Raw genomic sequence first — 26684 nt, 5'->3', positions numbered from 1 at the left:
CTGAGGCGGGGGGTCCAGGAGCAGCGACAGGAGCTGGGTGGCTTGGGCTGGGGACTGCAGGAAGGGCAAGGGAACGCGGGCAGGCGGCAACCCCTGCAGGGCTAGGAAGGTGCCCCCCCGGCGCGCGCGCAAGATCCAAGCCAGCAGACCCTGAAAGCTCAATCAGGGCCGGTTGGGAAACTGAGGGGCTCTTCGCTTTCCTTGCCAAAGGGACCCTGAATCTGCCTCAAAGGGGGCAGAATCCATTCCCGTTGTGGCAGAGGCTGCTGAGAGGTCCTGCCACAGCTTGGGCGAGATGACCTGTGGGCCCCTTCCAAGTCTGTGATTGCCATCGCCTTCCTCTCATCTGCAAGCCTCTTCGCGCAGCTTTCCCAAGCCTCGCCGTTCCTGGCCTGCTGTGCATCCTTTCCTCTCCAAGTCCTGGAAGTTTTAACACTGTGTGTTGCAAAGCCGAAGCATCGTTTTGTGTGTGCGTTTCCTCCTACTTCTGCATGCACTCAAGCTACTGCAGGAACGTCTTCCCCGCTGAAACAAGTCCCTGCAAATTCCTAGAAGTTGCATGAAGTCTTAAGCCCTTGCGGTGCGTCACAAACGCCTTGTTCTCCCCTCTGCTCGTGTCTGGATTGCTCCAGAACAGCCTCTTTCTCCGCCAGAGATCTTGGCTCTGCAAACTCCCAGCGGTGTGCCATGCAAAAGAGAGCCTGACAGTCGAGCCGGGGGGGCCTCGCGATGGGCCGTAAACCTCAGCCCTGGTGTTAAGCATCCCTGTGTGGTCCTGTGGATTGCTGCGTGCAGCTGCTCCTGATGTCCTCCTCGTGTGGAGTTGTGCGCAGTGTGCGAGTTGCCAGCCTGGCGATCTAACAGCTGCATGTGTGTCTCTGCCTTGCCTGCTCTGGAAGCCACAACAATGTTATCTGGCTGTTTGCTGGGCTCTTCTCCGGATTAGCAGCAGCAGATCTACCTGAGCAGCCGCCTTGGCAGCGTGCGGCCACGAGAGAGCGCATTGTCCCTGCCGGCGTGCGGCAGCCAAAGCAACCGAGAGAGGTTTGTCTGCGTGTGTCAACAACACTCGCTCGGGCCTCCTGGCGTGTAAGATCAGCAGCGGCGGCGGCAGCCGGCCAGCCCAGCAAAACAGCACAGCCGGAGTGTGCACACTGCAATTTCTGGAATTCGTTCCTCTCTCGGCTGGAGAGCAGATGTGGGAGCCCCATGGCAGGACAAGGAGATAAAGGGCCGCAAGAGAAGGCACAGGCTTTGGTGGGTAAGTGAAATGCCCCCCGGGGGGGGGGGAGATTGCGGGGGTGGGGGCTGAATGATGCACCCCCTGTTGTGTAGAGTTCCTTGTCTAGTCTGTTCAGGCGACAGGCAATCGCTTACCATACTCTGAAGGTTGCGTCTGTCAGATGGGACTGACTTAAGCCATATCTAGAGCCTGTTGAGGAAGGAAGTGGGCTCCTGTGGGGTGCTTTTAAATTAGATTTTGTGAAATGTTGGCTCCACGGTTTGCAACACTGGCGCAAAAACTGTAGACCTTGTGAACCCCTTGTAAAAGGAGTGTTTGGAAAGCTTTCTGAATCTCTGTGGATTATAGCAGGACGGGAGAACATGTCATGCTAACAAATAATCTGCAAGGGGGGTGAACAGACCCTGTATCTCCTCCTAAAAACTACCACCACCGCCCCACTCAGCAACCGGTTCTCTTCTCTCATAAACAGTTCTGTCTTGGAACGGATAACTGTACTGCTTTGTAGAGGCAGAGTTTTGGTGGCCACAGAGGGTGTTGTTGCATGGGTAGCGGAAAGCGGACTGGGGGGAGGGGAGTCATAGTCAGAAACATCTGAGGTGGGCACCAGGTTGGGGAAGGGGCACCAGGCTGGGCTGCTTCTGAGCAGGCTGGTAGATGAAGATGCTTGTTTCAGACCTGCACAAACCGGCCCCAGGCCCCTGCAGAATTTGGCTTTTGGCGTGAGCTTCTGTTTGAAACTGGAATGAGTAAAAAAACAACTTGTTGGTCCTCATTATACACTGGCAGCATGTGGCTGCTCTGCTAAGAGAATTTTGCTGTCTCTGGTACGGGTTTTCTTTTCTTTATGGATCTTAGATTTGGGATGTGCCAGTCCCAAGTACCCTGCCTGTGGGGCATAAAATGTTGTGATTCCGCCATTGCAAGAGGTTGGACTGGATAACCCTTTGGGTGTCTTCCAACTCTGCAATTCTATGATTCTATGAAATGCTTGCATATTTCCCCCCTGAACAGAGTGTGACTATACTGGTAGCTGCTTGCTCTGTAGCGAAGGAGGATTCCTGGGAACTGATCGCTCCGGAGCACTCGAGCAAGCGAGCCAAACCACAGGACCAAACCAGTCGTGATTGCTCTCCACCTGCTTTCCCTGTTCTCCTCCACAGCAGGGCAGTTTGACTCCTTCTCCCCAGGCTCCCTTTCCAGTATAAAAACCAGAGACTTCTCTCCCTACTTCACGCGTGAACAGGGATGGCTTTTGAAGAAGCGGAGGTGGGCTGCCTTGCCCTGTTTTTTTTTTTTTGCCAAATCCCCGCAAGGGGAGGCAAGGAAATGACCGTGCAAATCGGATTGGAGTGGCCCGTTTTAACTCTTGCAATCTGGAGTCGATCTCAAGATTTCATAGAATTGTAGAGTTGGAAGGGACCCCAATGTTCATCTAGTCCAACCCCCCGAAATGCAGGAATCTCAACTAAAGCACCCCAGCCTTTGTCGCTTTTATTTTTTTGAGAGGGAGAGAGAGTTGCCTGAACTGTATTTGCACAAAACCCCTGTCAGCTGGCAATCGATAAAGGGCAGTAGGCCTCCTGCGGATTTTGGACTTTGGCATAAGCTTCGGGTTGAAACTAGAAAGGGAGAAAAGACTAGTGGCTAGTTCTCATTGTTCCGTGCAATTAAAATACAAGAGCACACAGCTGCTTCGCTAGGAGTTGAGAATTTTGTTGTCCCTGGTGCAGATTTTATTTTGGTTTTCTTTAAGAGTCTTAGATTTGGGGTGTCCCAGTTCCAGTCACCCTGGACTTCTTGTGACTTCAAATGTAGCCTGTCAGGGTCCTGCCTGTGGGGAGGTAAGTTCTGTGATGGCTCTTACAAGGTGGGAAGGTGGGAGCTGGTGTGAGCTCTTCAGAGCTGCTATGCCCTTGTAAATGGATTGGCAGTCACGATGCCTTCTTCCTGGGAGTTCAGTTGCGGGACGGATTAAATGCCTGCATTTAGCTCCCAGGTTGACTCAGATGGCTGGCCTCCTGAGCTGCCTTGTGCCCTTGGTGGAAAGGGCAAAGGGAGGATTAGGACCTGTAGCTTGGGGGATAGATTCATAGAACTCCAGAGTTGGGAGGGACCCCCAAGGGACATCTAGTCCAACCCCCCTGTAATGCCGGAATCACAGCTGAAGGATTCCTGGCAGACTGCCACCCAACCTCTGCTTAAAAAACCCCCAAGGAAGGAGAGACCACTACCTCTCGTCGGAGTCTGTTCCACTGCTGAGCAGCTCTTATTGTCAGAAAGTTTTTCTGAATGTTTAGCCAGAACCTCCTTTCTTGCAACTAGAAGCCACTGGTTCGAGTCCCACCCTCCAGAGCAGGAGAAAACAAGCATTTCTCCCTCCTCCACGTGACAGCCCTTAAAGAATTTATTAACATTTTCATAATACAACACATACCCAGACCCACACCTACAAATACAAAACAAATACAAATACACATAATGCCAGGATTCTTCTTCTTGTTTGTATACCTTACAAAAAAAAAATTCTATTTCTGAATCTTGACGTTTGACTTCCCCCGCCTTTTCACCTTCGGTTTTAAATCCATATTTTACTTTCTTAACAACTTTTCTCTATAAATTTTTTTTAACTTCAGTTAAAGATAGCCCAATTCTCTTAATCGTCCTATTATAACATAAATCTTAACAGAATATTCTTATAAAAACTAAACTTATTTCTTCTGTCCTTTATCATGCTGCTTTTAACTTAAAATCCAATATCTCCTTGCTTATTCAAAATAAACTTATAATTAACAAACTTCACTCTCCGATTTCAGATACCATAACAGACCATTTGGGTTTTACATTTAATACTTCATCCCACACCCCCTCTGTCCATTGCCTTTCTCTGTCTTTCGCCAGAACCAATCCTCCAGTTGTCTTCTTGTCCCAAATGTCCACAGATCCAGGCAGCATTCACAACAGACCTTGCATCGAGCTTCAGGGTACACATCACATCCTTCCTGGGCTCCTCCGCTTCTTTGTACCATACTTCTGCTTCTTGTAGATATCTTAATTCCATGTCCCTTGCCCCCGAGCTCCCACCTCGGGGTCTGGATATTATAAATTTTCCCGTTCCAGGGCTGCCACCCCCAGCAAACGGTTCCTTTTCCCGGAGTTGCCCAGCCATTTCAGACCATCCTTCAAGCACCCCTTCCAGCTCTTTGCCAAGGTTTGCTTCCATTGTGTAAAACTTTTGAAAAGCCTCCTCTGTGGAAAATAGATTCTTTTTATTTATAATCCCACTCAAGACTTGCAATTTCCGATTAAGCAGTTCCAGCCTCAAGACAGTAAGCATTTCTTCATCCTTTAGACCAGAGTTCAAAACAAGTTCAAACACAAAGTCCAGCATTTTGGAGGGGAGGGTGAATGAGTGTCAAATTTCAGTTCCTGTCTCTTCCTTCCTTTGTTTCAATTGTTTCCCACGTCAGTCCAAATTTTCCATCGCCATTTTTCTGAAGCCAGAGTGTAAAGACCAAAACTTTAAATGGAGATATTTTCTCCCCACTTAATCCCCAAAGGGAAAACTCAGCAGTCTCAGTTTTCAAATTCCGAACACTTTGTATCCATTATTGTAGCAGCAGTCACTTAAACTGGTTACTTTCTTTCTCTCCCGAAGGGAGGGAGGCAGGCTCCCTTTCCTCTTCCCCCCGGATCGTTCCGAAAATAGAAAAGTCAGTCAAATACTCACAACCACCGGGTTCTTTCAGATCGTTAAAGACAGGTAGAACTTAGACGCTCATCACAGGCTTTGTCGCCGCATTTACATCCCGGTTGGGGCATGTCCCCTATAGCCCGGCTCCGTCGTCCCTTCACCCCCACTCCCCCTTTACAAGGGGAGCGAGGGAAGGGTTCGGAGCCACAATGGGCACAGCCGGGGAGCCCAAGGTGCGGGACGCTCTTCCCGCACCCCACCGGAGCCCCGCTTTGCGGTAGCGGGGCTCCAAACCCCCGGGATGGACTGGGCGCTTCGCAGCCGAAGCAGCCCACGACCACCCGCAATGGCGTTGCCGCCGGAAGTGTGACAGCCCTTAAAATGGTTGAAGGTGGCTATAATTTCTGAGTGCTCACTGGAAGGGCAGATCCTGAAGTTGAGGCTCCAGTACTTTGGCCACCTCATGAGAAGAGAAGACTCCCTAGAAAAGACCCTGATGTTGGGAAAGATGGAGGGCACAAGGAGAAGGGGATCACAGAGGATGAGATGGTTGGACAGTGTTCTCGAAGCTACTAACATGAGTTTGGCCAAACTGCGAGAGGCAGTGAAGGATAGACGTGCCTGGCGTGCTCTGGTCCATGGAGTCACGAAGAGTCGGACATGACTGAATGACTCAACAACATAATTTCTAATCTCGGTCTCCTCTTTCTCAGGCTAAACATACCCAGCTCCTTCAAGCACTCCTCATAAGGCTTAGTTTCCAGACCCTTGATCATCTCAGTTGCCCTCCTCTGCACATGTTCCAGCTAGTCAACATCCTTCTTAAATTGTGGTACCCAGAATTGGACACAGTATTCCAGGTGGCCTGGAAACGATGCCTTATGAGGAACGGCTTAGGGAGCTGGGTATGTTTAGCCTGGAAAAGAGAAGGTTAAGGGGTGATATGATAGCCATGTTCAAATATATCAAAGGATGTCATATAGAGGAGGGAGAAAGGTTGTCTTCTGCTGCTCCAGAGAAGCGGACACGGGGCAATGGATTCAAACTACATGAAAGAAGATTCCACCTAAACATGGGGAAGAACTTCCTGACAGTAAGAGCTGTTTGGCAGTGGAATTTGCTGCCATGGAGTGTGGTGGAGTCTCCTTCTTTGGAGGTCTTTAAGCGGAGGCTTGACAGCCATCTGTCAGGAATGCTTGGGTGGTGTTTCCTGCTTGGCAGGGGGTTGGACTGGATGGCCCTTGGGGTCTCTTCCAACTCTAGGATTCTATGATTCTAGGTGTGGCCTGACCAAGGCAGAATAGAGCGGTACTATTTATTTCCCTTGATCTGGACACTAGTCTTCTGTTTATGCACCCTAGAATAGCATTAGCCTTTTTTGCTGCTGCATCACACTGTTGACTCACGTTAAGCTTGTGGTCCACCAAGACCCCGAGATCCTTTTCACACATCCTTCTGTCTCCCATCCTATATTTGTGCACCTGGTTCTTCCTGCCTAAGTGCAGCACCTGACACGTGTCTCTATGGAAATTCATTTTTGTTACTTGTGGCCCAATTCTGCAATCTATTAAGGTCCCCCTGGCCCTATCTTCTCAGGTATTAATTAGCCAGCCTACCCAATTTGGTGTCGTCTGCAAATCTGATGGGCTTCCCCTGAATTCCTTCAGTTATATAACAATGTCGAACAACACCCAGCCACCCCACTTGTCACTTTCTGCCCAGGATGATGAAGACCCTTTGCTGAGCATGCTTTGGGTTCGGATGGTCAACCAGCTACAAATCCTCCTAACAGAAACATTGCCTGGCCTGAATTTTACCAGCTTCCCTGCAAGAATATCATGTGGGACTTTGTCGCACGGCTTGGTTTCCAGACCAGTTTGCTGGTTTGTGCTGGAATCCCACCCGTGAAATAGTGAGAAGCCTGGAAGCGGCTCTCCTTCCTCGGAGGTTTTTAAGCAGAGCTCGGATGGCCACCTGCCATGAGCTGAGATTCCTTGCATTGTAGAGGGTTGGGCTGGATGACCCTTGGGGGTCCCTTCCAAGCCTACAACTCTATGATTCTAAGCCTGGAGTTCAGTGGACCTGCTTTTCTCCCCCACCCCCACCCCACAGCAATGTGCTTTGGCCTCGCGCAAACCCACATCCCACCCAGCATGGCGCCACTGGAACATGTTGTGCGGGGACACATGGTTCCTGTTGATCAGAGCCCTTCTGTTGTTCTCCTGGGTCTCCAGATGTTGCGCAGATGGTGCCCCAAAGCATTTCCTCTCCATTCTCTTTTCTTTTCCTCCCTTTGTTTCCCCTTCCGCGCTCTGGGCCACATCCAGGCAGGCAGTCGGAGGCGGCTGTGCCTGAGAAAGTGCTGAGCGACTTTGGTGGATCTGACCCAGGAGAGGCAGATGCTGGCAGGGGAGCTTCTCGTTTCGGGGGTCCAGAAATGGGGCACAAAGCGGGAGGTTTTTGGGGTGCCGTTCTGCCAATGAAAAGTAACGCAGGGGAAACATCTACCTGGGTTGGCTCTGGTTATATCATACAACTGCAGAGCTGGAAGGGAACCCTAAGGCTCAATCTAGTGTGACCCCCCGCAATGCAGGAGGAGCTATGATTACAGTCATACCTCTGGTTGCGAACAGGATCCGATCCAGAGCCCGGTTCGCAACATGAGCAGCGCACAACCTGAAGCACCGTGTCTGCGCATGTGCGCGACGCAATTCGGTGCTTCTGTGCATGTGCAAAGCGCAATTTGGTGCTTCTGCGCATGCGCGAACCGCCGAACCCAGGAGTAACCCGTTCCGGTACTTCTGGGTTCGGCGTATTCGTAACCCGTGACAAATGCAACACGCAGCGTTCATATCTAGAGGTATGACTGTACAGCTAAGCCCTGCGAAACCAGAACTTGCCCGTTGGCGTTCGACAAAAGATTGGGGGGTGGATTGCGATCTGCGCAAAACCGCAGGCGGGCTGCTTGCTGCCCTCGGCATAATTCCCGAAGACCTTGCAAGAATGTCAGAAGTGCCTTTTGGATCAGGCCTTTGGCCCACTGAATAGGGCTAGGAATAATAATAATAATAATAATAATAATAATAATAATAATAATAGAATCTGTACCCTGCCCTTCCTGACAAAGGAAGCCAGGGCAGCAAGAATGGAAAGGCTCTTTTGTGGCTCGTTGGAGGAGACCAACCAGATGTTGCCCTCCAGATGTAGATGGGCATCAGCCAGGGTGGCCAATGGTGAAGGGCGATGGGAGCTGCAGCTGAACAACATCTGGGGGGCACCAGGTTGGGAAGGCTGGTGCAGATGATATTGGGACAGGTGTTTGAGTTGCGCTCTGTTTTGTGACTCCTGACACATTATCTTGAAATGATTGTTATCATTTATTCAATTTACCGGTATATACCTCCCTTTATCCAAAGATCCCAGAGCGTTGTACAACATTACGAACGTATTACAGAGCATCAATAATAAAAACGTAATAAAAAGCAGAGTAGCAGACAGAATAATAATAAAAGAATTATAATAACAGACACGCCCCCCCCCCCCGTTTTAACAGGCTATAGATTATTCAATAGCCAAAGGCCTGGGTAAGGAAGAATAGTTTTGCCTGTCGCCTAAAGTCATGTAATGATGGCACCAGGCGAGCTTCTCTGGGGAGAGCATTCCGCAATCAGGGAGCCACCACTGAAGAGGCCCCGTTCTTGTGTTTGCCACTCTCTGAAACTCTCTGGGATGGGGGTCATTGAGAAGGGCCCCAGATAGCAAGCGCAGGGTTCTGAGTCGGTTCATTTGGGGAGGGGCAGTCCTTAAGGTACAGTATTGAGATCCTGAGCCACGTTGCCTTTTATTCCCCATGATGTTGTGAGCCAGCTGTGGAAAAGAAGGGTCACAACAAAGAATTCTTGATGGGGCTCTTCTGAAGAGCCTGAGTTAGCCTTCCCCAACCTGGTGCCCTCCAGTGTGGTGTAGTGTTTAAGAGCGGTAGACTTGCAATCTGGTGAACCGGGTTCGCATCCCCGCTCCTCCACATGCAGCTGCTGGGTGACCTTGGGCTAGTCACACTTCTCTGAAGTCTCTCAGCCCCACTCACCCCACAGAGTGTTTGTTGTGGGGGAGGAAGGGAAAGGAGAATGTGAGCCGCTTTGAGACTCCTTCAGGTAGTGAAAAGCGGGATATCAAGTCCGAACTCCTCCTCTTGGTATGTCCCAGGTAGGACCTTAAGGTCCTCAAATAATAATTTGTTGGAGGTCCCGAGCCACAAGGATGCCAGGTTGGCTTCAACTAGGGCCAGGGCCTTCTCAGTACTGGCCCCGACTTGGTGGAACAGTCTGGCACAAGAGACCAGGGCCCTGCGGGATTTGCCATCTTTCCGCAGGGCCTGCAAGACGGAGCTGTTCCACCTGGCCTTTGGGATGGTTTCAGTTTAACCCTGATGTTTCGTTCTTTTGGGGTGATTGGTGGGCTACTTAAAAATGAGGCTGAAGTTTAGATTTAGTTTTAAATTGTATTTTAATCTGTATTTTAATGAACTGTTTTATGTTTTTGTTGTGATTTTATTGGTGTTTGCCGCCCTGAGCCCGGTTTCGCGGGGAAGGGCGGGGTATAAATAAAAAATTGTTGTTGTTGTTGTTGTTGTTATTATTATTATTATTATTATTATTATTATTATTATTATTATTATTATTATTCTCTTCTCCTGATGCTTCTGCGCCATGGCTGCCGTCCTCCCTGACCCATTGTCCAGGTTGGCTACTGGAAGCTGATGGGTTTGGCAGCCCCAACATCTAGAGGGCACCCCCAGGCCTGGGAAGGCTGAGCCCCCGCAGGAAAGGTGGCACCCGAGCCTTATCTTCTGCTGAGCCCATTCTGTGCAGGCTTTTGGCAGGCCCCCGCCTGGCCCGGATGCCTCGAAAAGAAACAATGGGCGAGGGAGCGAAAGGCCCTGAGGATAATGGCATTTGGTTGTTCTGTTCTGTTCCGCTAATCTTCTCTCTCCCACTCTCTGCTGATAACCAAAGTTGCAGGAGGCAGTGATGGGGGCTTGGGGTCACCCGTGGGGATCTGGTGCATTGGCTGTGCTGGGGGAAGGGGATTTGGGGAAGGGTCGTGGCTCACTGGCAGAGGGTCCCAGGTTCAAATCAGGGTCAGGAATCAGCCAGGAGGCAGGTGCGTTTTGCGACTGGCACAGGTCTAATTGCGGCAACATGGAAATCTCTGGATGCCGGGTTGGCGATTGGGGAAAGCAAAAAGAGAAGGATCTGGAATATTTTCCGTGGAAGCTTGAATTTGGATTGCTTTAGCTGATGTTTTAATGGGTGAATGGGCGTAGCAAGGTAAATTGGTACCCGGGGGCAAAAAAAAAAAATTGTCACCCCCCCCCCCAGGCATAGGGAGGTCAGGTGGTACCCGGTGCAGAAAATTTCTTGTCAACCCCCCCCATTGATTCCCCCCCCCGCAAAAATGGTTTTACGTTATTTCATATTTTCTTACAAAGGAATAATAACAAGTAATAATAATAATAAACTTTTATTTATATCCCGCCCTCCCCGGCCGAAGTCGGGCTCGGGGTGGCTAACATCAGATACATAACATTGGTATAAAATCAAACAATAATTAAATTACCTCCTAAAAACATCTCAAAATCAAATCAAATTCTAATCAGATGGCTTTCCACAGGGTTAGGGTTGGGAACAGTAAGTGCTCCACTGAACTGAAATTTCAGCCTTCATGACATAGGAAAACAGCCAAGTGAACAGCTATTTTGGTGGAGGAGGGTCAAGATATTAACCGGTATGCATGAAATTTCATATATAGCTATATAATTCCTAGTATAGTAAGATAAGACCTTTGGAGCAGGCATTAAAAAAAAATATCAATTCCCCCCCCCAAAAAATTTGTTCCTTGATAATTTGTCACCCCCTCCATTATGGAACCCGGTGCGGACCGCCACTGCCCCCCTTGCTACGCCCCTGAATGGGTGTTAAACTGCTTTGAAATTTTTTCCTTCAAATATAAAACGGTATGGAAATGAGATTGATAATAATGATAACAGTAATCTCCACTGAGAAAAGAAGGTTCCATTGTGGCAACCGTAACCTAGGTTTACGGTGCTATTTGGCGGTTGGGTTATATATCTGAGTTTCTAACACTGGGTTCAGTCCCCGGTAGAGACTTTTGTTTGAAATCCCAGAGAGCTGCTGCCAGTCAGTGTGGACAATACTGAGCTAGATGGACCAATGATCTGACTCGGTATTAGGCAGCTTCCTATGTTCCTATGAGTTAGCATTCACTCGCTTTTCTCCTGCCTGAGGCCTTGCCCTCAGAAATTCAGCAGAAGCCTTTCTTATTTAACTCCACCTCATTCCTCCAAGGAGCTCAAGATGGCCTTCAAGGTTCTCCTCCACCCTGTGTTTTTTTCTCTCTCTCACGACAACCCTGTAAGGTAGGCCAGACCGAGAAGCAGTAACTGGCCCCCACCCAGTGAGCTTCATGGCTGGGTGGGGATTTGAACCCTGAGCTTCCAGGTTCTAGTCTGGCACTCTAACCACTGGGCCACGCTGGCTCTTGATGTGCAGATGTACCGCACCTGCTGAATTTCTGCCTGCAATGCTGAATCTGCAATAGAGAACTTATAAAGAGCGTGCTGGATCAGGCCAGTGGCCCATCTAGTCCAGCATCCTGTTCTCACACTGGCCGAGCAGACGCCCATTTAAAATGTGTTTGGCATTTAAAAATGTTGACATATTACAATTTGGCATCTAAATAAAAAGTTAAAAGGGATAAGTGAGATAGAGAGAGAGGAGAATTGGAAATCATTTAAAGAGTATATGAAATTGTATGTTGAGAAGGCCGACCTCTTGGCAGAATGTTAAAGACCCAAATAATTGACGTAAAGGAATAGGATGGATACAAGAGACAAAAGAGCATGTAGACAGAGTAAAGATTGGTACTAATGCAGTAATGGGAAGGTTGATAAGTAACAGGGGGAAGGGGGGAGGGAAATCAGGGAGGGTGGGGTAAGGGCAGGGAATGTAATTGGGATATAGGATTTATGTTTTGTTTATCTAAGTTACGTTCGTTTATGCAATTTTTATGTATTCATTTGAAAATGTAAATCTGGAATTTTAATAAAGTTTATTTTAAGAATTTAAAAATAAATAATAAATTAAAATAAAATGTGTTCGGGTGGGGGAATTATTGGGTGTTCTTGTTCTTGTTTTTATTTTTGTATTTTATGTTATTATATTGTGATTTTATCTTGTGAACCGCCCTGAGACCTGCGGGTATAGGGTGGTATACTACTACTACTACTACTACTAAATAATAATAATAATAATAATAATAATAATAATAATAATAATAGGAAACCCACAAGCAGGATACAAGCACAGGAGCAACTCTCCCCTCTTGTGGTTTCCAGAAACCAGAATTCAGAAGCATTGCTGCCTTCAGCTGTGGACCAGAGCAGAGCCACCATGACTAACAGCCTTTGATAGCCCCCCCTCCTCCTCTGTGAATTTGTCTAATCCTCTTTTATAAATCCATCCAGGTCGGTGGCCGTCCCTGCCTCCTGCAGCAGGGAGTTCCATAGTTGAACCCTGTTCTGCATGAAGAAGCCCTTCCTTTCACCTGTCCCGAATCATGCAGCGTCCAGCTTCACTGAGATGTCCCTGAGTTGTAGAGTTAGGAGAGAGGGAGAAAAAGTTTTTCTGTATCCGCGGTTGGCGGAGGCTGGGCGAGGGAGCAGAGGTGAAGGAGGCGATGCCCTGGGAATAGCTGTTTTTCCTGGGTGTTGTTCTGAGCGGAGTGTTTTTTCTGAGCCCTCCCAAAATGTTCCCAAGCACAGCGACTGGCAGGCTGGCCGGAGGAGGAAGGGGATGGAGCGGCAGGGCGTGGGAAATCTGCCCTCCTACTCACGAGAAACCACGCAGCAGAATCCCCCATTAGCAACAATAACTCTGTTTGTTCTTCGCAGGCCAAGGAAGCGCTGGCTTTTCCCTTTTCCCTCTAGCTGTAGCCAAGTGTGGGGGGGGGGAGGGCAGGGCCGGATCCTGACCTTGCCTTGCTGGTGAAGACAGTCGCTAGGCTGTGGCTGGGGGGGCATCTGTGTGACTAGGATCAGGGCCACCCAAATGTTTGAGCAGCTCCCCTATGAGGAACACTCGCGGCATTTGGGACCTTGCAATGCAGTGAAATGCTTTTCAACCGGTTCCACAGACCAGAGTGGCTGAGTGGGCACATACCCTAGAATCTCAGAATTGTAGCGTTGGAAGGGACCCCGAGGGTCATCTAGTCCAACCCCCCCCCTGCAATGCAGGAATCTCAACACGCAGGTCCCCCATCCAATTTGAAATCAGACCAGACCCTGGTGGGCTGCAGGATGGCTCTGGATTTGTAGTGGAAGATGGAACATCTATACAGTAGTCACGTTGATTTTTAACTGTATTTTCTTTTTTATGCTTTATATTGTATTCTTACTGAATTGCAATTTGAAATCTGTGGCATATGAATTTGAATACAATACCTGTACAGTGGTACCTCGGGTTTAGTACGCTTCAGGTTAAGGACACTTCAGGATAAGAACAGAAATCGTGCTCTGACGGCGCAGCAGCAGCAGGAGGTCCCATTAGCTAAAGTGGTGCTTCAAGGTTAAGTACGCTTCAGGTTAAGAACGGACCTCCGGAACAAATTTAATACTTAACCCGAGGTACCACTGTATATAGAAAATAAAAGGAACAAAGAAAATATAATTTTAAAAAATCATACCGCACCCAGCCCAGCATATTACAGTTGCTACAACAGGCACAAAAATCCTTAATCAGTCTACCAAGACTCTCAGCAACTTTCAAGTGGTCCATGAGAAAAAGTTTTGGAAGCAGTGCTTTAGAGTGTTTAGGGAAGTTTTTAATGTTTGAAGTTTTATTCTGTTTTTAGTCCTCTCTTGGGAGCTGCCCAGAGTGGCTTGGGAAACCCAGACGGGGTACAAATAAAACAACAACAACAACAACAACAATTATTATTATTATTATTATTATTATTATTATTATTAATTGCTTTAGTTGAAGGAATCACAACTAAACCATCCCTGACAGATGGCCATTTGTCATGGGAGGGGAAAACAGGGGCCACCTATCTGTGTAGAAAATAGAAACCAAGACTGGGAAAGAATTCTTGGGGAAGGAGAAAACTGAGGACTAGAAGCTTTCAAGTGTCACACAGCACGGCAGAGAGTCAGGCCTCCGATTCTCTAATTTTATTAAATACGAAACCCCATATTTTGCTGAAGCCTCTTCTTGTTCTGTCTCAAGCCCTTGCAGCTCCAGACAGGAAATCTCTGGTGACTGACGCTTGTCTTTCCATTCTCTTGCAGTTTGGGTGTGAATCACCTCCATGGACCACCCAGTGATGACTGGGATCCTGGGATCCTCTGCCTGAGGGAAACCCTAACCGCCTGAAGCAGCCGGGTGCTTAGATGGCCCCCTCTCAGTAGATCTCCTGCTCCAGGTCGATCCTCTCTTGAGGGAGAAGAAGCAAGTCGTAAGGGAAAGTGGAGAATCAAAGGACTGACTCTTCTCTTCCAGAGCCTCCTGGAGAGAAAGTAGACACTGGGATTGGGAGGCAGAAGATGACCCAAATAACACAACCTCGGGTAGGTAAACAATCGTACATGGGTTTACTCATAAGTAAGCCTTGCTGAGCTTCATGGGCTTCTATTTTTAAAAAAAATATATTTATTAAAAATTTTCACATAACAAAAAACAAAAAATAACATAACAACAATAACAATAACAAACATAAAAACACAACAAAAACAAGCACTTACTATTCTTCTTAACAAAATAGATATTTCCTCACATCTTAGTGGGACTTCCTCCTGTCTCCTCCTCCTGCGTCCCTTGTGAATATCTTTTTCGTAACTTCCAAAATCTTATAATTCTATTCCAATTTCTTACAAAACGTATCCATTAATATCTTCTATATCTTAACTTATATCAAGTTACTTAAATCTATCTCTTATCCTAACCTTTATCATCTTTTATCATCATCAACTAATTTCAGTTCTACAACCTATCTTATCCTCAGAATATATCTAATTTTCAATCCTACAATGCTCTTTTAAATACAATTTAAATTTTCCCCATTCTTTCTCCACCGCGTCGTCTCTCTGGTCACGGATTTTCCCGGTCATTTCTGCAAGCTCCATATAGTCCATCATTTCCCTCTGCCATTCTTCTGTCGTTGGTAATTCTTCTGTCTTCCAGTTCTTTGCTATCAAAACTCTAGCTGCTGTTGTGGCATACAAAAACAAATTTCTATCGTTTGAGCTTCATGGGCTTCTAAGTAGCTGCACGTAGGATTGCAAGCTTAGGGACTGACCAGCATTGACTTTCCAGGATGTAGAATAAAGACCAGCCACGTTTAAGAAAAGTCCGGACATGGTTACAGTGGAAACTCATCTTCTGGGACTGATACCTTTTAATTTAATTTTTTTAAAGCAGGTTCAGCTGATTGAGTGCCTGTTTGTTTAGCAGGGAGAAGGATTCTAGGCTGAATGTCTCCCTGGTGTGCTAGCTTTCTTTGGGGAGGGATTCTGCTGCACACACCACTCGCTCTGAAGCTGCACAGCCCAGACACAGGATTTCCGCCTCGCTGAGAACCAGCAGCTTATTTCTCTCCTCCCCCCCCCCGAGGTTTTAGAGCGTCCTCTGAGTTGAGACCATCGAACCTGGAAGTGCTAAGTAGCGTCTAGGTTTTTCTTAATAGAAAACAATATTTCAATGGCTTTTTTTGTGGACGGGATCGGACCGCTAAGGTTTCATTTACTTCTTGTTTTAACTGGCGAATAAGTATACATGGGCTGCTGCGTATGTTTCTGAGCATGGCATCTAACCGGGCGGTGAATTGCGCAAGTGGTTTCCTGAGTGTGCAAGCCGTTTTCAGGAAACCCGTCATTGAGGCTGGCAGAAAACGAAAGTTTAAGCAGGCTTGTGTGTGGCTTGCTCAAGATTCATGTGATTCATGTTAAGGGGTGATATGATAGCCATGTTCAAATATATCAAAGGATGTCATATAGAGGAGGGTGAAAGGTTGTTTTCTGCTGCTCCAGAGAAGCGGACACTGAGCAATGGATTCAAACTACAAGAAAGAAGATTCCACCTAAACATTAGGAAGAACTTCCTGACAATGAGAGCTGTTGGACAGTGGAATTTGCTGCCAAGGAGTGTGGTGGAGTCTCCTTCTTTGGAGGTCTTTAAGTGGAGGCTTGACAGCCATCTGTCAGGAATGCTTTGATGGTGTTTCCTGCTTGGCAGGGGGTTGGACTGGATGGCCCTTGGGGTCTCTTCCAACTCTAGGATTCTATGATTCTATCTCTGCCCGGCGGGGGTGGCATTTGGAACCTGGCCTCCCCAACTCATTGCTCCATCTCAAGGGAACCTAGGAATCAAAGAACTGTAGAGTTGGAAGGGACCCCAGGGGTCATCTAGCCCAACCCCCCCAAATTGAAGGAGGTGCCTTATCTGGTACTCAGCGGCTCAGCATTGCCTACATAAAGGGGGGGGAGAGACCTATTTTTGGTTCCGCGAGTCAGATGCTAATCAGGATCAGCATTATGGGCAGAATGCAGCAGGTGGGCGGGACCCATGTGGCAGTCACATGCCCTCATTATGGTGCCATGTAATTGACAGGTGAGTTGCCCCACCCACCTGTCCGAAATCCCTTGCACATTGCGCTTGGCAACTGCTGCTCAAGGGACATTGTTTCCCAAAGCACCAAACATGGAACTAGCAAACTGTTTCTTTCCCCCCACCCTATGGGGAGGTGGGGACAAAGAAGGGGGCATTTTATGGGCATCGGTGCTGCGTGCGAGAGAGGCCCCTCAAAAAGCAGGTTTCATCTCCCCGTGTTATGCACATCAGCAGAGAGAAAATTTTGTTGTTGTTGTTGTTCAGTCGTTCAGTCGTGTCCGACTCTTCGTGACCCCATGGACCAGAGCACGCCAGGCACGCCTATCCTTCACTGCCTCTCGCAGTTTGGCCAAACTCATGTTAGTAGCTTCAAGAACACTGTCCAACCATCTCATCCTCTGCCGTCCCCTTCTCCTTGTGCCCTCCATCTTTCCCAACATCAGGGTCTTTTCTAGGGAGTCTTCTCTTCTCATGAGGTGGCCAAAGTACTGGAGCCTCAACTTCAGGATCTGTCCTTCTAGTGAGCACTCAGGGCTGATTTCTTTAAGAATGGATAGGTTTGATCTTCTTGCAGTCCATGGGACTCTCAAGAGTCTCCTCCAGCACCACAATTCAAAAGCATCAATTCTTCGGCGATCAGCCTTCTTTATGGTCCAGCTCTCACTTCCGTACATTACTACTGGGAAAACCATAGCTTTAACTATACGGACCTTTGTCGGCAAGGTGATGTCTCTGCTTTTTAAGATGCTGTCTAGGTTTGTCATTGCTTTTCTCCCAAGAGAAAATAATTCCTATAAAACCCAAGATGCATGGCTTGAAAAGTCACCCTTTCTCCCTGCTCAGACTCAACAGCAGCAGGCACAGAGGACGCGGGAGGGAGAGACTCCATTGAGTGGCCGAAGAACATCAGAAGTGCCCTTTAGCTGGATCAGGCCAATGGCCTTATTACTCCAGCATCCTGTTTTCTCCCTGGCCACAAGCAGGATTCGAGCACAAAATCCCTGCTACAGTTTCCAGCAACTGGTGTTCGAAATAGTTCCCAGGGGGACATCCTGCACTCGCCACTCACTCCAGTTTGCCACTAGAGGGCACTATAGGAACAAACATGTGGGCACAGCTGGCAGTGGGGGGACGACGACACATGACACCTTTTTAGGGCGCAGAACACAGAGATGGTCTTCTTCTTTGACGATCCCTCGTAGCCGAGTAAGATTGTCTTCCATAAACACGGTCTTAACAATGAGTCCATAAGTGACTGTGGAGGCCAATTCTGGAGCCACAAGTCCTTCCACAGTGGGGACATTTGTTTCCGGGCAGGAGTTGATCATGGTGAAGGTTTGCCAAGCGTGCCTTCCTCTTAGCACATTTCTCCCTTGCGGCCTGAGTTCGAGTGTCTTCAAAGCCCATGACGCCTTTGATAAAGGCTGTTCTCCAACTGGAGCACTCGCAGGCAAGTGTTTCCCAATTGTCGGTGTTTATACTATATTTTTTAAAGATTTGCCTTGAGAGAGTCTTTAAACCTATTTTGTCGACCACCAGCATTACACTTTCCATTTTTAAGTTTGTAATAGAGTAGTTGCTTTGGAAGACGATCATCAGGCATCCGCACAACATGACCGGTCCAACAAAGTTGATGTTGAAGAATCTTTGCTTCAACACGGGTGATCTTTGCGTCTTCCAGTACACTGGCATTAGTTCGCATACAGTAAAGTTGGTACAAAATAGAAAATTCTTTCCAGTAGCACCTTAGAGACCAACTGAGTTTGTTCTTGGTATGAGCTTTCGTGTGCATGCACACTTCTTCAGATCTTCTGTATCTGAAGAAGTGTGCATGCACACGAAAGCTCATACCAAGAACAAACTCAGTTGGTCTCTAAGGTGCTACTGGAAAGAATTTTCTATTTTGTTTCGACTATGGCAGACCAACACGGCTACCCACCTGTAAAAGTAAAGTTGGTAGTACAACAGCTTTGTAAACAAGCGTTTTGGTTTCCCTGCGAATGTCCCAGTCCTCAAACACTCTGCACTTCAATCGGGAGAAAGCCGCACTCGCAGAACTCAGGCGATGCTGGATTTCGACATCAATGTCGGCCCTTGTGGAAAGATAACTGCCCAGGTAGGGGAAGTGATCGACATTTTCCAACATTACACCATTGAGTTGGATTTGTGGCGCTGCAGAGGGGTTGTTTTGTGCTTGTTGGTGCAGCACTTTGGTTTTCTGGATGTTGAGCAATAGGCCAAGCTTTTTGTAAGCTTCCGCGAAGATATTTAGGATGTTTTGGAGGTCATCCTCTGAGCGTGCACAAACTACGTTGTCACCAGCATATTGAAGCTGTGTGACGGAAGTTACGGTATCCTTACTCTTTGCTTTCGGCCTGGTCAGATTGAAGAGCTTTCCATCTGTTTGATACATGATTTCTACTCTGGTGGCGAGTTTCCCTTCGACAATGTGTAGGATCATGACGATGAAAATAATAGAGTTGGGGCGATAGCACAACCCAGTTTAACACCTGATCCCACTGTGAATGGTTCGCTTTGAGAGCCATTGTTATCTGCGATTGTTGCTGTCATATTATTATGGAGGAGGAGAAGGATCTTCACAAATTTATCTGGGTAGCCGATTTTCAGGAGGACAGGTCACAGGGCATTACGATTTACAGTGCTGAAGGCCTTAGTCAGGTCAATAAACACCAGGGTTTGGTTTTGCTCTCTGCATTTTTCTTGATGCTGTCAAACAGTGAAAATCATGTCCACTGTCCCCCTAGAAGGCCGAAAACCATTTTGGGATTCAGGAAGGGTCACTTCAGATATTGTTAAGAGATGGTTTGCTAAGACCCTTGCATCTTAGCAAACCTTGCATCCGAGTCATCCTAAGACCAGGCATTTATACAGTGTTTTAGAGTGCTCAAACAGTCTTGCAGCAGGTAGAGTGTCCACAAAAAAGTTCCATATAAATGCTGGATATTAGGATGGCTTTTTAAAAAATTCACTTTTAAGTGACTTCTTAGATCAGCATTTGGCTGCTTAAATCCTGTGCAAGGGCCATAGCTCAATGGCAGAGCGTCTGCTTTGCTTGCAGAAGGCCCTGGGTTCGATCCCTGGCATCTCCAGGTAAGACTGGGAGAGTCCTGCCTGAAACCCCAAAGAGCTGCTGCCAGTCAGAGTGGACAATACTGAGCTAGGTGTGCCAGTGGTGTGATGCCATATAAGGCAGCTCCCTTCCTATCAGCTTTGCTGCCAAGATATGAACCTGCCTTGTACAAACAATGAATCTTAACTGCATTTATGCCAGTGTTGGGGAAACTGGTGCCCCTTAGGTGATGCATAGCTACTCCGTGCATCATCCCTGGCCAATGGCCATGCCAGCTGGGGATGATGGGAGTTGGAGTCCAAACGTGGAGTCTGCTGGCAGGGCCATAGCGCCCCCCATATCTCCCTCTAGCCAAACTCTCTCTATCCCCACTGGCAGCCTGTGTTTGTCGGTTTTCTGGGGAAAGTTGACCCGGAATGTTTTCTGGGAGAACTTCCTATGAAAATTTGGGCCCATTTTTGGATGCATTGAGTAAAGGAGGCCTACGAAACGGCCAAGCTTGCGTAATAACTGTTTGCAGTTGGCACCCGTTCACCGCAATTAACGGACGAACTTACAAAACGGGAAATTTTTCCACGGGGAAAACAAAGCGCCGGAAAATTTCCCGCCCCACTTCTCAGCTGGCAGAAACTCTCCCAAGGTTTCAGCCCTGCTGGCTGAGAGGCTTTTGGACGTTAGATGCCGGGAATCTTCTGCTCCCAAATCTCTCCTTCTGAGCACCCACAGGTGACCTGTTTATTCAGCATTCATTCATCCTGATTTGCACACAACAAACGGATGCAGAGGTTAAACGGCGTCTGATCTTTCTTGAGCATTTGTTCTGATCCGAGCGTTGGTCCTGATTTGCTTGTGCAGTGTTTATATGGAATCATGGAACTGTAGAGTTGGAAAGGGACCCCCAGAGTCATCTAGTCCAACCCCCCGCAGTGCAGGAATCAAGCCTAAAGAATCCCTGATGGCCAAACAACTTCTGCTTGTAATCCTCTAAGGAAGGAGAGCCCAGAACCTCCGGAGGGAATCTGTTCCCCTGCTAGACAGTTCTTTCTGTCAGAAGAAGAAGAGTTTGGATTTGATACCCCGCTTTATCACTACCCAAAGGAGTCTCAAAGCAGCTAACATTCTCCTTTCCCTCCCCCCCCCCACAACAAACACTCTGTGAGGTGAGTGGGGCTGAGAGACTTCAGAGAAGTGTGACTAGCCCCAGGTCACCCAGCAGCTGCATGTGGAGGAGCGGGGACGCGAACCCGGTTCACCAGATTACGAGTCTACCGCTCTTAACCACTACACCACACTGGCTCCTGATGTTTCTGGCTCACACTTGAATCCCCCTTGCAAACACGGTCCGGGAGGCATGCTCTGTTCCTCTTACTCTCTTGTACAAACACACAAATGCACACCCACTCAAACCATTAAGCTACCGAGCCTCACCTTAAGGCAAGTGAGAGGGCGATGTTGCTAGGCATTTCCTGGTTAGTAGCAGCGGTTGTTGTTTTTATTACGGTTTGGATGTGCGGCCTTCGATTTATGCCAGCTGCCTTCGGAAAAAATAAGGCGGGGTGGATATCTTAAAAATGAGTAGGGGCTCTTCCCCCCACCCTCCGCTCCTAATGGCAGCTGTGAAAATGGGAAGAGGGCACCCACGACGTGAGAAAGGAGGGGGAGAAGTCAAGCTGCAATCCGAGAGCATGGCTTGGGGTCGCCCAACTCGAGGCAGAACAGGCTTCTGCTGTTTGTCTGCCCAAATCCTCCCTCCCTGCAGGGTTGGGGTGGCAGCGGCAGCGGAAGACATTGGATTTGGCATATGGGAGGAATTTGCAGTGGTGAGGGTGAATATAAGAGGCTAAGAACATTAGGAGAGACCCCCTGGATCAGACCAAAGTCCCCCCCCTTAGTGGGGGGGCTCTGCAGCCATTAATGCCCCATAACTATTGGGCTGGGGTTTGTGTGGAAGGAAGTCTATCCATTGTGGGGTCAATACATTCTTCAGTAGGGCCACTGCATATTATTATTATTATTATTATTATTATTATTAATCTATTTACAGATGTAAATAGATATATCTATGTGCCTTTTCCCCGCAGGCTGCACACACAGATTAAAACAACACCAATTAAAGACAAAAGGTAATAAAATAATAATAATAATAATCAATATAATCAACAATAATAATTTTATAATCAATAATAATAATAATTTTATAATCAATAATAATAATAATAATTTTATAATCAATAATAATAATAATTTTATAATTTGTACCCCATCTGTCTGGGTTGCCCAGCTAAAAAGTAATTAAACTACAATAGAATTGAAATATATTTTTAAAAACACACACCACTATTGAAATATAGGTAATAAAAGCAGCACAGCACTTTTTCATCAACAACATCTGGCAATAGTTCATCTCTCGTCCTTGACCCCTCCAAAGAATTTGAGGATCAGGTGAAGTCCCAAGTCTTGGTGCGGGATGGGGCTTTTGGTGCCAGCAGCTGGCATTCCTGATGGGAGGATCTCCCTGGTGGAGAATCTTCCTCGTGGTTGATCCCGAGCGATGGGAGATGCACTGGATTAACCTTGCAGCGCCTGCCAGAATTCTCCGGGATTTACGGGAGCCTGGAGGCTGCAGCGAGGTTTTTTTTTTTTGCGCTGTCCTTTTTTCCTTCTCCAACTTCTTAGTCTTGAGGCTGTCAGCGTGACTTTCCAAGGAAGCCAACCACTCCCGCCTGGACCGGTGAATGGCAGCCTGTCACTGAAACTCTGACGCCACTCGCCCGCCTGCTTGCCTGCTAATGAGTGAATGGTCACCTTCCTCCCTGCATGCCAGGATGGGTGAAGTCATGGTCATGTGACTGGCTGGCCAATTGGGAGACAGGCAGCCTGGCTGGGAGAGAGAGAGGGAGGCAGAGAGAGAGAGAGAGAGAGAGAGAGAGAGAGAGAGACAGAGCAAAACTCCTGGCCAGATGTTTGCGATGGGCAACCAGCCACCTGAGCCTTAAGGCATCACTCCGGAAGAGATGCAGGAGGTGAGTACCGACTCCTGATGCCCACCCACCCCTGGCCCTGGGTGATGTGGGAGTTGCTGGAAGTGCGATTTCAAAGCAGCTGGGACAGGGAACTTTTGTTTTTCAAGCTCTCCGGTGGGCCCTAGGCTGCTTTCGATGAGGCTGAAACCTCCTAAGATGACTAAATGCAGACCCTGAGACTTCACTGCCAGTGCCCAGAAGGCTGCAAAGCCAAATGCCCACTTTCAGGGAGGGCAGGACTGAGAACAGTCCACTGGGGATTTCAAAAGCGCCGTTTCGTTCCTTAGTGGGAACTGTGTTGCCTTTTATAGGTCAATAAGATCTGTATTTTAAGGACGCGGGCGGCACTGTGGTCCAAACCACAGAGCCTAGGGCTTGCCGATAAGAAGGTCAGCGGTTCGAATCCCCGTGATGGGGTGAGCTCCCGTTGCTCGGTCCCAGCTCCTGCCAACCTAGCAGTTCAAAAGCATGTCAAAGTGCAAGTAGATGAATAAGTACCGCTCTGGCGGGAAGGTAAACAGCGTTTCCGTGCGCTGCTCCGGTTCGCCAGAAGCGGCTTAGTCATGCTGGCCAAGTGACCCGGAACCTGTATGCCGGCTCCCTCGGCCATTAAAGCGAGATGAGCGCCGCAACCCCAGAGTCGTCCGCGACTGGACCTAACGGTCAGGAGTCCCTTTTCCTTTAAGATCTATATTGCATGTGTGCATTTGTTCATTAGCGCAGCGAGCAAAAGGGAGGCGATAAAGCAACGTTTCCTTTGTTTTAATAACACCGTTTTTGCTACTCACTTGTTGTAATAAATGGGTGGTTTTGGTAATTGGCTGCATGCTTCCAGGATCCGGAGCGGGCTTGTCTGAAGTGCAGTTTGACGCTTCAAAAATCTCGTGTGTGTGTGTTTGTGTAACAGGAAACAAGTGTTTTCAGTTTGAGTGAGTAGTACTTCTGTGGAAACGTGATTTATTGCTTATTTGAGCCAATTGGCCTTTTACTTCTTTGTGTGGAATGCTGCTGAAAATGGTCCCTTGGTGTGCGCTGCATTTCTTACGCTTCAGCATCGGAAATTGTGTGCGCCCGGGGTTCCCTCATGGCGCATGTGACTGACAGGTGTTTGTTTTCACTGAGAAGAGATGAGGATTCGCAGCTACAAGCTTCTCAGCTTCTGTTTCAAAAGTTGCTTGCTCCATAGACTCACTGTGCGCCTTTCAGGACTGTGTCTCCCCCCTGTGTCATCATCATTATTAATATCATTATTATTTTATTAAATGTATTACGCGCCGTTCACCAGCAGGTCGAAATATGGGAGCAATAGAACTGGCTTATCCTACAGGACTGTTGTAAGAATTCATGAAATTATGTCTCTGTGAACATATTTAATTTTATCCATGATGAAATGACCTCTCACCAACAAGGATTCTCTGGGTTGCTTTCAAAACGAGAAGTGAAATAGAAGAAATGTACAGGTGAAACTCGAAAAATTAGAATATCGTGGAAAAATCCATTTATGTAAGCAATTGTTTCCATTAGCTACTGGAGTTTAATATATGAGATTGTGATGATTATGGCGCACAGCTGATGAAAACCCAAAAGTTGAAATTGTGAATTTGGGGTTTTCATCAGCTGTACGCCATAATCATCACAATTATAACAAACAAAGGCTTGACATATCTCGCTTTGCATGTCATGAGTCTATCTCATATATTAGTTTCACCTTTTAAGTTGAATTACTGAGCGAAATGAACCTTTCCACGATATTCTAATTTTTCGAGTTTCACCTGTATTCAATTGCAGCACTTTGAACACTTGAAATGTGTTCTATAAATGGTTCCTAGGTCAATTTGTTAATGAGAAAGCTGAGGAAGATCTGTAGCTCAATGGAAGAGCATCCTTTTTGCCTCTGCCGGTCAGTGTAGACAATACTGAGCTACCAGGCAGAGGGCCTTCTCGGTAGTGGCGCCCACCCTGTGGAACACCCTTCCATCAGGTGTCAAGGAAATAAGCAGCTATCCCATTTTTAAGAGACATCTGAAGGCAGCCCTGTTTAGGGAAGTTTTTAATATTTAATGCTATATTGTTTTAACACTCAATTGGAAGCCGCCCAGAGTGGCTGGGGAAACTCATCCAGATGGGCAGGGGTACAAAATAATAATAATAATAATAATAATAATAATAATAATAATAATAATGGAACAATGGTCTGGCTCTGTTTAAGGCAGCTTCCTGTGTTCCTGGAGAGCCTCTGCCAGTCAGTGTAGACATTACAGAGGGACCAATGGTCTGGCTTGGAGTAAGACTTCATTATGCAGGTCTCCTCAGCTGTTGCTCCCGTGTAAGGAGCCTCATGCCCTGCCATGTGTGTGTGATGACAGCAGAGAGTTTTACGGCCTGTTTTGCAATGGGTACAAATGATCTGCCCTGCCCTGTTAGGCTGTAGCAGGCTCCCACAGTGCCAATACACACACTTGAAGCAGATCTCATGTGGCAGTTACTCACATGAGAAGAAGCTACTGGATCAGGCCAATGGCCCATCGAGTCCAGCATCCTGTCCTCACAGGGGCAGAACCAGATGCCTCTTGTGGGAAACCAGAAAGCATATAAAGTGGTACCTTGGTTTCCGAACGTTGACAAACATTTCGGGTTTCCGAACACCGTACACCCGGAAGTAAATGCTTCGGTTTACGAACACGCCTCGGAAGTCAACATGCTCCACGGCTTCCTCTGAGTGCAGGATCCTGAGGCCTAGCTGTTGGCTATTGAGTTTTCGGTTTTCAAACGTTTCAGAACTCGAACGGTCTTCTGGAACAGATTATGTTCAGAAACCGAGGTAGTCGCTTACAATTTCTAGCACGATCATTTCACACCTGTGAAGCAAACCTTTTAATTATCGTTTTCGCATTTCCATTTCCCTGTATGTATGTTTAATGCAAGTCCCTGCCACTTCATAGTTCAACAGAAATCCCTAGGCTGCTTACTGAAAGGGGTCGAGAAATACGATGCAAATTCTACATTCGAATCGCTGATACTCACAATTCCTCTAAGTATATGGAAGAGCCTTTTGTAAGAGGGATTTTTGTCATGTCTGCAGCAGCTCTGAATGACAGAATCATAGTAGAGCTGGAAGGGACCCTGGGGGGGTCATCCATCCCAACCCCCTGCATTGCAGGATCTCAACATTCGGTCCCCCATCCAATTCGAAACCATACCGGACCCTGCTTAGCTTTGCAAATGTGCTAACCGTTTTATGTCTCCTGAATGTGCATTTCCCTGCCCACTGCCAGGGGCAGACAGTAGCGTGGAGTGCAGGGCAGGGAATATGGGAAGCAGAGGAAACTGCCTTATATATGGAGTCAGACCGTTGGTCCACCCAGCCCAGTGTTGCCAACACTGACTGGCAGCCGCCCTGCAGGTTTTTGAACTGGGTCTCCCTTATCCTCATCTGGAGATGCCAGGAATTGGACCTGGGACCTTCTGCATGGAAAGCAGGTCCTCTTCCACTGAGCCACGGCCTCTGCAATGCTCAGTGACATCAGGGTGCTGGGTTAAGTTCTCTTCTGCATCATGGAACAGGATGTGGTGGGGGGGGGGAGTCAGCTCATGACATGCTTTCCTAAACCTGCTCACAAGGTGTAGCAGCTCTGGCGAGGTCACTGGCCTGGCTTGTCCTGACATTGCGCAGGTCTCAGTTTCCCACTTCTGTTTGAGAAGGAGAATCTGAACTGGGGGGGCCTCTGTTGAGGTCTGGGGAGGAGGGGCTTCCGACTAGTGACCAAGCATTTGTTGTGGTTTAGTTGGTGGAAGCAGGGAGAGATTTTACCTTCTTGGGCTCCATGATCACTGCAGATGGTGACAGCAGTCACGAAATTAGAAGACGCCTTCTTCTTCGGGGGAAAGCGATGACAAACCTATACAGCATCTTCAAAAGCAGAGACATCACCTTGCCGACAAAGGTCCG

General features: G+C 47.7%; 1 protein-coding gene across 2 annotated transcripts in view; it reads left to right on the top strand.

The window, feature by feature from the left end:
- Window positions 1-927: 927 nt before the first annotated feature.
- Window positions 928-26684, top strand: part of TNK2 (tyrosine kinase non receptor 2) — a 99853-nt gene continuing 74096 nt past the window's right edge. The window contains exons 1-2 of one of the 2 annotated variants that reach the window (XM_033150902.1): window positions 928-1261; window positions 14305-14583. In XM_033150902.1, coding sequence (XP_033006793.1) covers window positions 14560-14583 — 24 coding nt within the window. In that variant the 5' untranslated portion in view covers window positions 928-1261; window positions 14305-14559. Of the gene's footprint in view, window positions 1262-14304; window positions 14584-22640; window positions 22736-26684 lie in introns of those variants that run through there. The other variant, XM_033150903.1, reaches the window with a different exon arrangement.

This window comes from Lacerta agilis, chromosome 5 (genome assembly GCF_009819535.1).
Source record: "Lacerta agilis isolate rLacAgi1 chromosome 5, rLacAgi1.pri, whole genome shotgun sequence".
NCBI classification, from domain to species: domain Eukaryota; kingdom Metazoa; phylum Chordata; class Lepidosauria; order Squamata; family Lacertidae; genus Lacerta; species Lacerta agilis.
This window is presented reverse-complemented; position numbering and strand designations above follow the sequence as displayed.